This window comes from Lates calcarifer, linkage group LG20, assembly GCF_001640805.2.
Source record: "Lates calcarifer isolate ASB-BC8 linkage group LG20, TLL_Latcal_v3, whole genome shotgun sequence".
Classification (NCBI taxonomy): Eukaryota; Metazoa; Chordata; class Actinopteri; family Centropomidae; genus Lates; species Lates calcarifer.
Window position 1 is genome coordinate 20,930,348 of NC_066852.1, and position 13,093 is coordinate 20,943,440.

At 40.6% G+C, this 13,093-nt stretch overlaps 1 protein-coding gene across 1 annotated transcript in view; it reads right to left on the reverse strand.

Annotated features, from left to right (window-relative positions):
* The window catches only part of LOC108893975 (reticulon-4 receptor-like 1), a 78,998-nt gene extending 66,796 nt beyond the window's left edge, over window positions 1–12,202 (reverse strand). The window contains exon 1 of the mRNA XM_018692487.2: window positions 11,455–12,202. Within this exon, the coding sequence (XP_018548003.1) occupies window positions 11,455–11,467 (13 nt within the window). The 5' untranslated portion in view covers window positions 11,468–12,202. The remainder of the gene's footprint in view (window positions 1–11,454) is intronic.
* Window positions 12,203–13,093: the final 891 nt, after the last annotated feature.

Here is a 13,093-nt window from a genome sequence, read left to right on the forward strand (position 1 = left end):
GGGGACAAGCCCCTCATAAACACCACTTACATGGGACAGCAGCACACCCATAAACCAGCTCTATCAACAATGGCTATACCATCTTGACACTTTTATTTAAAGCTCACTATATTTAATGTTGTCTCTCTCAGCACATACTACAGCTCTGGGTGAACGTTTTGGTCCATTCTTATGATATCAACTTGTAATAATCTCACCATAATTCAACAGCAAATGTACCAGACAACTCTTAACATGCCATAAATGAGATGTTTCATTCCTAGCCACGATCTAGCATTTGAATGATTACTGACATAAAATCAAAGCTCGCTACATAAAAGGAAAACTCACTATGGATTATTACATCCACTACCTTGGGCTCACCAGGTACAAATCATTTCTAATTTGCTGAACATGGAGTAGAAAGTATCAGGTTTGGTTTAGTGTACTGAATGTATTCTATTCATATGTCAAAGATAGCTTTGTTCCTAGAATATTTCTTCAATTTTAATAATGCTATCCACAACATACAATATGTATTATACTGTGCACAGTACATCATTCATTGTATTTTATAACTCAGCTACAAAAATAGCCATTCCAGGCAGGAACTCAATATGGCAAGGACAAAATCGGCTAAAAACAAAATATGTAAAAGCCCATCTGATGTATTCTGACTCACTCATTCTGGAAAAGAGCATCAGTGCTGCCTAAAATATAAATGTAATGTCATGAAAATGACTGCGGGTTTGTGCAGCGATGTATAATATGATGCTGATTTACTTGAATATTAGAGTGAGTACACAGTCATAACTTTTCCAGTACTGTAAAAGTTTGGTCTTTGATTACTTTTTTAGTTGTGTTCCAGAAAACCTCCACGTTAGAGCCAATAAAAGGATGTCCTGGGATTCATCTGTACAGTGTCCCCAGCTGAGCATCTGATTGTTATGTAAGGCTAAGTGTGACACACACACACAAACACACATGCATGCACACTGTGCTCATACACACACACAAGTGCCTCTGTGTTATAATGAGACTCAGACCGGAGACACAAACAAGCTGTGGCAGCAGACAAACAACACTCTCTCACACTTCACTCATCTCCTGTTCTCTCACATCGCTCCATCTTTACTTCCTCTCGTCACTCTGAAGCACACACCAAACACAGACTCAAGCAAAATAGAAGCTACGTCTAATTTCAGCCATTTTGTGCGTCAGTGTCTTTGTGTGGTGAGCTGGTGTACCTATGTGTGGGCTTTAGGATGTGATGTCAGTTTTTGGCTTTTCCCTGTTTGTTTGATGGGTATTTTAGGAATTTGGTCCCAACTTGGATTAGCCCAGTAAAAATGGATCAGGATGAACTTCATTAAACTCACTGGGGGGTGCTGGCAAATGTCTCTGTGTGCGCGCTTGTGTTTCTGTGCGCGTGCTGGGAATCAAGCAGTAAGCTGATTTGAAAAAAAGCACATAAAGGTGTATAGAACAGGCAGCAATAGGGCTGAAAGAAGAAGTTCTCAGAGCCCAGCATGATGCCTTCAAATTGCTGGAATTACTTAGTTAGAAAACAAACAACAGCTGCAATGAGGGGCTGATTAAATTAATCAGCAACTATTTTGATAATTATTGAATCATTTTAGTAACTTTTTGGGAAAAATGAGAAACATTTAATCATTCCAGCTTCTCAAATGTGAGCATTAGATCATTTTTATTTGTCCTACATGACAGTAAACTAAATATCTTTTGTCTGTTGTCAAAAATAAAAAATATATTACAGTTTCGGCTGTGGGAAGTTATAAAATGCATTTTTAACAGTTCCTTTATATTTTATAGACAAAACGGATCATCGGTTAATTGACAAAGTCATCGGTAGAATATTCAATAACGAAAATAATTGTTATTTGCAACCCTAAATCAAACACATTTGAAATACTAAACTGAGCAAATGTTGTCATTTTGCCTTGAATCTAAATTTAAAGTTAAAATTTGCAGTTAAACTCCATTGACTTTTAGTTCATACAAAGGCTACAGAAACTGTCGTCCATACGTTGTAAGTCTTTAAGAATGAAAATGTGTTCAACAGAGCAAAATAATATGGGAACCACACAGTTTGTTTTCACCTGGTCAGTCTGCTTATATGGTGGTCTCACATTTTGTGCACTTGTACTAAGAGTGTATCATTTTAACAGAGCTGTAACTGTAAGTGTAAGCACCAGTCAGAGGCAGATGGGCTTGTTAATGCAGTGATGTAGTTATGTAAGACCTGCTACTGCTGCCGCTCCTGTCTGTCTATACTGCAGTACAGAGAGAGAGGGAGAAAATGTAAAAGCGAGCTTGTGAGTTAAATCCATGTGTATGTGTCTCTTTGAGTGATTATCTATGTGCAGGCACACAATGTCTCGGTGTGTGTATGTGTGTATAGGAAGACAGATGGGGATTGATGTGGTAAATCAGGAGAAATTGACTTGTTGTCTGGGGTTTGATGAACTCTTCTCCCTCTTTAACCCATCTCCTTCAATTCCCCACATGCTGGGTAACAGCCAGCACCGGCTCTAAACACTTTACTATACAGATGTAGCAGGAAGGGGGAGAGGGACAGAAAGGCAGAGAGCCTCAGAAGCCAAGGGAACAAATTAAAAAAAAAGGTTATAGGCAGTTTCTAAACATGCATATTAACACACCAATACATTTTGGGATACTCAAGTGCTCCATTTGAGATTTGTTGCAGGGGGTAGACAAAACAACATAAATAATGAATGAAAAATGACTTTTAACCATGAAGTAACTAAAGTACAAGCACTGCTACAATATGAATGGAGCATATGAGGTTGAATGTCAGTGTGCAGCATGCATTCACAATGAAAGATGTCTGGGATAGAAACACTTTCAATACAAAGTAAGTGCAGAGAAAATGATTTGCAGTGTGAACTGTAGCTCCATTGGTCAAAAATAACCCAGCTAGATATTCACTATATCAATGAAATACATATCTCAATGACCAAGGGGTCGGTCAAAAATTAACAACAAAATTGCCTTCGACAAAGACCTATGAGAGGATTTTGGATCTGTATGGATCTGTATGTTGTTAAGAAACTGGAAATGATCAGCACTTGTTTTTGTAAGGAGCATAAAGGATCTCCAGTGTGACTTTTACACTGGAGACACAGCCATCCGCCCCATCCTGCTCCCTACAAAATGCTGCGCTGCTATAACACCGTCACGCTTCCTTCATCTTTCTTCCTGATAGACAACAGCCACCAGGGGTCCTCGTTAGGTAAATAGGCCATAAGTAGGCGTTCAGACTGAAAACAGGCCCCGCATTAAAAAAACACAAAGGGGCTACACAGGTAGGGGTGTGTTGTTTCAGGATCTGGGAGATGATGAAATGTAATCCAGGGTGGCTGACTGGAATAACAGATACATTAATTTTGACAGCTCATCAGATACAAAAACTTTATTGCTCTACAAAGTCATCACAGAGACAGTTAATTTTTTATTTAACTGCAACAGTGAGAATGTTTCATAGGAAACATAACCACTGGTTTGTTGAATCAATTAAGCACCACGTGTATTGAGAGCAGTGGGGTCACCAGCAGGTGTCTGAAGTCACTGTGAACTTTTTCTGTATTCAACCAGACCACAGTCTTTCCCTGACCTAATTTGTCCCACCGTTCTAGAAGTGTTTACGATGGTGACTCAGCCACTTCAAAGCAGAAATTCTTCCTCATAGGGTGTTTCTGGTATTTTGTCTATCCCCTATAGATGCCAGAAGAAGCTTAGATTATGACTCAGATCCCATGTAGCAACATGCATGTGATAGCAGGGCAGCTGCAGAGATGAGCCAATCTATGGAGGCAACCCTATCCTATTTATTTATTACTTATTTTTCTGTCTCTGTAAATTCTGTTTCCATGGTAATATCCAGCATATTCCATTTATTTATGTTTGCAGGGCTGTTTGTAATCAGGAGAAGAAGATGGATATCAAAAGCTTATCTAGAATAAACCGTGGAATAGGAGCTGTTGGCTACAGTGCCGTACACACATGCAAACATGTTACAGTGAATGGCACATATCAGAATACCTGCCTCGTGGATTAGTATACAAAGAGATTAAATAAAGGAGGGGAGGCTGAGTGAAGAAAGGGAAGAGAGAGGGAGTGAAGGGATGGACTGAGTCGTGTGATCTGCCGTGAGGAAAGCAGCAAGCCCTTACTGCTTAGAGCTGTGGACCCCAAACGCCTTATCGGAAACCAAAACAGCTATCAATTATTCAACAGGTACAGAGCGAACCAGCTACAGAGGAGAAGACATGGGAGGAGAGGAGATTTGGGGGGGGGGGTGTTCCGGCGTGGGAGTTAGACACAGAGGATTTGAATGTCTTTTTTCCCCGTTGTCAGTGTGTTCAGGAATGTGCTATGTGGTGTGTGTTCATCAATAGGGGAGCCATCACTTTTTATTAATGCCTCAGCAACAGTGAGCAAATATGGGACTTTAGGACTAGTGTAAGATAGTTGACAATTTTCCAGAAGGTTGATATTAATGGTTTAAGATTAAAGGAATAGTTAAAAAATAGATGTTATTGCTTTTTTTATGAGGTGAAAATATCAACATGAATCTGATGTTGATGCATCAAGTGTGCAGCAAGCATTATAGCCAGATGGATAAACTACTCTTTGTTAAAAAATAGCTCAAATGCGTGATCCAACATATGGTCACAATTTGTTGTTTTTACATTTCTATATGTGCATGGGTTAAACAAACAAGATACAACCTGTTATTTAGTCTTAACAGGTGTATTGTTGAACTGAGCAGAGCCAGAATGGATGCCTCTCCCTGCCTTAGCTTTAATGTTAAGCTAAGCTACTCTAGCGCTGTACTTAATGTAAAGACATGAGCATGACGTCCATCTCCTCATCTCGTTCTCAGAGAGAAAGCAAATACAACTATTTTCACAAATGTCTATTGTGTACATTTTAGGTTTATGGCTTATAAGAGAAGACGTGTCAGCATTAACATAAATAGTGGTGGCTCATTCACTTCACAAGGACACTGCTGCAAGTGACTGTGACAGGAAAATACCAAAGTTCTTGGGCCAGAGAGGGAGAAGCTGAAAATCAGCCTGAAACACACATACACTCACACACACACACACACACACACACACACACAAAATATCAGCTCCAGTCAGCTCCATTTTCACTTGCCACCGGCTCTCTCTGTCTTATCCTCCAGGTGAAGTCTGTTTCCAAATAATCACTTATTTTCTTCCCGTGTCATCTTTCTGTGTCTGTCTCACACTTTCTCCCTGGCTTTCCTCTCTTTCTGCATGTCTGCATCAGCATCTGCTCGGCATAACTCCTCTAGTCCTCCAGCTCTCTGACATTTACAACAGCGCACACACACACACACACACACACACACACACAAAATCCTGACGATCACTGTGTTCTTGCTATGTGATCACACACATTTGTATCCCTCTCATCCAAGAACTCGCTCACACTAATGTATGCAGGCACACCCATGCATCTCACTTTCTTCTCTCTCCCCCTCTCTCTCTCTAACACACACGTGCACACACAAATGCATACACAGCACAGGCACAACTGGCCCTCACTGTTGCTAAGTGAACCTACAATCAGAGGGCTCCACAGGGCTCCTGCTAGGGAGTAATGTCTCATTTGATTGGGCACTCTATTCACACAGGGCCTTCCTGCTGTGTGTGCAGCCGGCTCTCAAGGTGAACCGCGGAGATTCATAAGCAGATTAGTGCACCGTATTTACGAACACTTCAGCAACAACTTTACTGCAGCTGCAATTACACAAGTTGTATGAGACTAATTAGCGAGAAGTGAGGCATAAACCATTTCTACTTTGTTCATTTTGCTGTGCTAGCCTTATGGGTTTTTTTGTTTTTTTGGTGTGAACAATGTAAAAATAGTGCAGAGTAATGTTTCCTTTGCTATGGCTGGCTCCATTAACTTGCACTGTAACCTAGAGAAAAATATTGAATGTGCAAAGCAGTATGTTTGTACGTAAAGATGAATGTGTGATGGAGTTTTTTTTTTTTTGGCAGGAAAGTTGGAATGAAACACCCCAGGGCCATTTCATGCTCTGTACAGCATAATTTGTAGCACTTGGTGTTCGTGTATTTAGCATCAAAACAATCCCTGCTCATTAAGTGTTTCTTTTTCTCACGTTGCGTTTGTGAGACTTCACCAGTTGCAGAGGCTCTGAGCTTGTAAAACATCAATGCCTGTAATTATTTTATTGCATTTATATGCAGCGTATCGATTGTACGTGCCGTGCACATTCCAGAAAATTGTTGTGCGACTTTAACAGTGAGATAGAATTCAGCAGGCAGACCACACCAAGCTCAGATGCGGCAGCAGAAGAAAGAAGGAGTCTGTGAGTGACCTTGAGATCAGGCAGGAGGAGCGGTTGCAAAGGTCATTGATATGCACAGCCATCGCACGGGCACTCGCTGTGTGTGGCGCTGTGTGTGTGCTGATGCGTTTCATCCTGTTCTCCACTGTGACTTGCATTAGAGATGTAATTGATTACCATATGAATTCCATTCCAGTCATCAAATCCCAAGATGGTTTAGCTCCCTAATATAATATATCCACAAAATCCGCAACAAGCACCACATCCCCTATATTGTGTCCCTCTGCCTAATCTGCAAAATCTGCCCACTGCCTCAGGATGTTGGTACTGCAAGAGCAAATTTGGATCAATCTCAGCACTCAATTACCCCACCATTTGGTGCTTCACGACCCGAATAAACATTTTGTCACTAATCCATATGTTATTATCATCTACCAAGGCTATCATAGATGCCAGTAAACACACATACACACACATCCACAACAACACAAAAGAGTAACAGCAACCTCTAATTGTTTAACTGTGGACTTGACAATGGCCTGTGGGCAAAATGCATGTGTGCCAATGCAGCTGTCTGATCTGAGAGAGGAAGGATGTGACATTAGCCTTTGTCACGATGCCATCAGCTGTATACATTTTAAAAAATAGATTACATGAAATTTATCCTGTGAGAACACAGGTTTGGAGATGATAAATTATTTCAACCTAATTAGAATTAATTACTCACTACTTTGAAATACATACAGGTCAACATTTCTGCATGAACGTATAGTATGCACTGAAAGTGTTTGGTTTAAATCAGGACAAACCTCTCATTTAGTTAAGCTCAAGTTGAGCAGGAACTCCATAATACTGCTGGAAAGTTTCATAATCAGGCCAGACTTGATTCACATTTAGGCCCAGAGAAAGCCACTGGCCCTCAAGCAAGGTTGAGGCTCTAGTCTGAATGAACAGTGACTTGCAATTTTACCGTTTTATATTGATATTGATCAGTGAATTTCAGTAGAGAACTGAAGTTAGTTATAGATTATCATGGCTGAAGGTAATATCACAGAACATTTCACTACTTCAGATACTGCAAATTTTAGCGAATTACAGTATATTCATTGGAGGAACCAAGAGCGAAGGCAAGAGGATGAAATCAATGTAATAAGTAATGATAAGAGGAGAAGAAGAAGGGACTTTGAAGGGAAGTTCAAGTTCACAGCTCAAGAAGTAGGAGGGCTAATTATTCACACACACATATTTCATGATGTTATTCCTCCAAACTATACTATATATAAACTATACTACAAGAAATGTATAGATCAAAAGTTGAAGGAGAGACACATCAGGTACAGATACTGGGTCAGGTTCATCAAAATGTACACTCCTTCTCAGTCAAATCTGGACAAAGACATGATAAACATATTTTTAGATTCAGTGACTTATGCTCCCTGAGGATATAATTATCTCACATGTCCATTGTGAATAAATCTGCTTAGAAACCAGAGAAAAAAAAAAATCTTTATTATAACTTATCAGAACTTGCCTGAGAATTGCCACATTTTTAAGTTTTCTTCCATATGAAGGTAATACAGTGATAGTTTTCTGTACATCCATGGGTTAAACTGCAATCAGGAACTCTTAATAAGCAGCACAGCATACTTTTAATGGTGCCAGTTTGATGTAGTAAACAAATAAAAGCTAAAAAAAAAATTGGAGCTGTGTTGGGGGAGTTGGGGTCACTATTTCTATTTTGTCTGAGGGCGTCCCCACAGTGTCACTCTTGGCTAGATCAGCACGTTAAATGATGTTTAAATAGAGCAGTCTGTTGTATGTGTATCATAACATAACATGTATCAGCAAGCAAGTTCAATTCAGGTGCAAATAATAGTTTTTGACTGTTCCTAACAACTGTTTTTCTCCTGGAGATTCCTCGACACAGCACAGCTCTCTGCAGACCAAACTATATATTATATTGTCATCGCTTTAACTCAAAATATATTCAACCAGCATTTTCAAAATCACTGTATTTAAGTCTCACTCCAGCTCGAACACCAGCAAAAGTGAACATCTACAGCCCATTTTTCAAATGTTTACATGTTCTTATCTTAGGTTTTGAATCCCAGATATTTCCAACAGCAAATTCAGAGGATAGCAGTTTGCCGCTTAACAAATACTCTTCCCAGAATGCCTCAAAATAATGCTACTTGTATGGTATACAGGCATGAGATAATGTAGCCTCGACTGAAAGCAGAATGATGGGTGGAGAGATGATAAGAAGTTCTGCCCCTGTCAGGACTGTAAAACTTTGTCCACATGTTTGCTTTTATTCATCCACACATTCTGATTCCTGATCAGCTCCACTTGTTAGCATTGGCACCTTGCACTGAATGATTGTGTTTTCTGAATAAAATTATGTACTAACCTGTAATTTATGAATGTTAATTGTGCATTAGATGTAGAAAATGGCTAAATCAAATCTGCAATTTTCCAAAAGGAAAAAAATAGATGTGAAAAAGTGCTTAGCTTTGGCAAAATCAGTACCTGAATAAGCACAGCCCTTGTTGGCTACAAAATTCCATGCTCAAATCCACATGTACCAATAGAAGAGGGTAAATGAATAATTTGTAAATATTATTATTATTATTATTACATATCAGTAAGTTAATATGCTTGAATATGTTGAAAATCAATTCATTTGCAGCTATTTTGATGATCAATTTATTTTTTCCAAGCTAAAAAGCCAAATATTTGCTTGTTCCACCTTTTTAAATGAGAGGATCAGATGCTTTTCTTGGTCGTATATAATAGTGAGCGAAATTTCTTTGGGTTTTGGACTGTTGAAATGAAAATGAAAATGAAATTTCAGTTTTGGATTTGATGAATTATAATTATATGCCCATTTATGTCCATTATTATAGACATTTATCACACTTCTTACATTTTATGAACAAACAAACTATGAGCCAGATTAATCTAAGGCAGCTCTGAATAATAATAAGTCTTTTCATTTGTGTCATTCTCAATCAAAGAGCTTTTATTTTCTTAACTTACAGTTGGACATGTTCTGAGTTCATGCAGTGTCGGTGTGTATGTGACTGCAAAATAACTGTGGATAAACAGAGAGACAACTGAAAAAGTTGGAGACAGAGGCAAAGTCAAGTAAGGGAAACAAATCCAGTTTCAAACAAGCAGGGAAACAAAGCTTCGGCAGCTACCCAAACCAGCCAGCTAGCAGCCAATCAGCCTGCCAGGCCTCTCTCCTCTCAGACTGAGGCTGGCAGCAGGAACTGGCCAAGCAGAGAGATAGAGAAAGAACGAGAGACGGACAAGGAGAGGAAGAGAGAGGGAGTTTTCATTACACAAAAACACTTATCCTCCTTCTCCTCACTCTCCTGCTTTTGTTTTATCCCACCACAGAGAGACACTGTGGGTAAAGGTGACAGACATAGATAACTGTATCTCAGGCAGACTGCACAATTACTCTGAATTTTATTACTGCTACTGACAGTCACATATTTGTAGGAGGAGATACAAAGCAACGCATCAGCCATCACCACTGTGTGTGTGTGTGTGCATGTGTGTGTCTATGTGGGTGGGTGCTATCCATCTGAAATTACAGGAAGATTAAAATTAAAGCTTGTCTCCCTCTAGCCAGCAAGCTCCCTCTGTCTCTCTTTTGCTCTGTCATACACAGCACACATGCACACACAATGACAGCACTAATCAGCCCTCTGTCAAGCCCATTACGTCCCACCCTTAATGAGGAGATCGCCCAGCTTGTGCCCTGACTTGGGCCAACCAAGTGAGCTAATAGATAATGATGTGCATGGATGTGTGCGTGTTTGTTCCCTCCTCGGCGCTGGGCTGCACTGAAATGACAAATGACAGACTCCCAGCATCTCTATTAAAGAATGTTTTTCTATTATGTTCTCAGAGTTCAGTCAGCCATGCACAACACTCATCACAAAAGAGTACCCTGACAATCTGCCTTTCATTGGAGTCCCACTGTATTTTTGGGGGGCTGTGAATTGGCAGATGAGTCACCACTCAGCAAACACTTCTCTTTAGAATGTATATTTGTGTGTCTGTGTGTGTATGTGTGTGTGTGTGTGTGTGTGTGTGTGTGTGTGTGTGTGTACTTCAGCATTTTCCATCATAATTAAAATTGTAATTGAATGTGTATTATTTTATAGAAATGGAACACCAGTTTCTGACAAATTTTTAGTATGTGTCAAAAGTGATGTTAACTGGTCTTCCCCTTTGTCGCACACGTTCATGTGCGCGTGCGTGCACCGAGAGGAGGCTGTGTGAGGGATTGGAGCCTCCCTGTCGTCACATATACACGAGCAAGGTCATTGTGGTAAAACCTAATACCTTTTCTCACCACAAAACGTGCCGCGTGTCAGTGTGAGAGTAAACAGCGAGGTGCTGGGCGTGTGTCAACCAGTTTCTCGTTCCCTCCGGGCTCGCGGACCAGGTGGGAGAGCCACCTTCTCCCTCAGTGCAGACTGAAGTCAAAATATCCTGCTGTTGGTAGGCAGGGCGCCTCGTTCTGTCACGCCAATTTAAACCACACACGCTCACAGGCACGCGCGCGCCCAAGCCGTAAGGGCGTGCGCACACAAAGTGCCCAAACGGATGAAACTTTTATCACAAAAGACACAATTGTGAACTTTTCTCTGGCAGTCTCATTCTCACACGCTCTCGCTTTCTCTTCCTCTCTCACTCACACTCGCGCGCGCAGAAACAATACCAGCCATCCTCGTGCAGGCAAGTCCTACAAACTGCAGTGCGGCAGCGGTTCGCTATTTTAAGAATAATTTTTACATGAAGTGGATAAATATTTAATTTGTCTTCCCAGCCCCGACCGACAGAGCGGATAAAGGACGGCTGGTAAGTTTTTAGGGCAGCACCGAGAAGCTCCCCTGCGACTCCATTTATCAATAAATAAAATAAAAAATTAAAATTAAAATTAAAAAAAAGCACTCCAAGAATTTGTACCAACTCACACAGGCGCACGCACACACACACACCAATAAACAGCCCAGCCACACGCGCTCCCCATCATCAGCAACAAAAAACAAGTGAATTTCTCTTACCTCGCCTAAACATATTGGCAGCGGCTGTTTGGATCGTCTAGTAGTGTCAGTGCTGGAGTAGCATCCTTGTGAGAGTCCAATACTGAGCCGCTGTTGACTAAATTGTGACTAAATTTTGATTCCCTTTGACCGCTGGCAGGCAGGCTGTAGTCTTGTCTCCTCGGTGGCTGTTGTTGAAGACGGTTGGAGGAGGAGGAGGAGGTGGTGAAGGAGGAGGAGGAGGTGGTGGTGGTAGTTGTGGTGAAGGAGGAGGAGGAGGAGGGGTTCGGATGATACCTGACAAAATTAAAGATGAAAATAGAAGGTCCACCACTGGTACAAACGAAGTTGTCTTGTCCGCAGTTTTTTTGTTTTGTTTTTTGATAAGAGGCGTGGGGAAAACACCTTGTCCCAACACACTCTGATGTGTTTTAGTGATATATCAACTCGCCGCCATCTGCTGTTTATGAATCAATGACATTCATTCTGACTTTATTTCATGCCCGATTGTAAAGAGAAATATGCTGTCAGGAGCGGATTGAAAACAGACGAAAAAAAAACCCGGAGGAAAGTTCCTTTATGTCTTCATCGTCTTCCTCCTGTCGGCTTGTCAGGTTGCAGGTCAGGAGTAGAGTCTAAAATGTGCTGTGTGTGGATCGGCTGTGTGAGTCAGTGTCGTCTACTGTCTCTGTTACCGGAGAGCTCCGAGGCAGCCGCTTCAATCCCCCTCCCACAGCGAGATGTGACTGATGAAAGCCAGAACATCTCTCTCTCTCTCTCTCTCTCTCTTCAAATTCTAATAGGATATGCTTTATTGGCATGACACGGAAGGAGCTCACATGTTGATGAGGCAGTTATAGGTTCCCATATTAAAATCATCCTCCTATCAGTTCTTCTTCCCTCTCATTCTTCCATTCATGTCTGAGTCCCTGCTCCTCCTTTATCTCCTTCAGTTCAATTTCATTGCAACAATTCCTCATGCTTTATGGCCATGAGTGTTGTATAAACAAAATTTCCAAAGCCTCCTCTACAATTCATTTACTCCCTTTATCTTCATCTGATCGCTCTTCCTCTCTGTCTTGCCCCCCCCCCCCCCCCCAGTCTCACTCTCAAATTCAAATTCAAAATTGCTTTGTTGGCATGGCCATAATTAAATTAAGTACTGTTTTGCCAAGGCATGTTGAACAAGGTTTACAATGCAAATATAATGATTAAGTGTTAGGGAAAAAAAAGGTCTACATGTTAGAGGGTGACATTATTAAGAGAAAAACAAAATTGTTACAAGGAAATCTCTACACAAAAGCCAATATATATGATAATGAAATGAAATATGAATAATTTAATATAATAGTTTTGGCTTTAACTTTGAGCATTGGAGAAATGTAAGCTATACAAATCAAAAAGAGGGAATTTTCAGGAGATCAGTGTAGTATTGTAAGTTATTTGGTACTGAATAATATTAAGTACGCACATTTACTCAAGTTCCATTGCTAGTATTTGTACCCTACACTCCTGCCATTCTCCTCTTCTGCTTCACTGCGTCACATTGTTTTCAGAGCACTCTGAAATGTTATAGCACTTCAAATTGTAGTTAGATGCATTTTGTTTTGTCTCCAGATCTGGAGTCCACCCATGGCTAATTAAGTTTACTGGACATAGT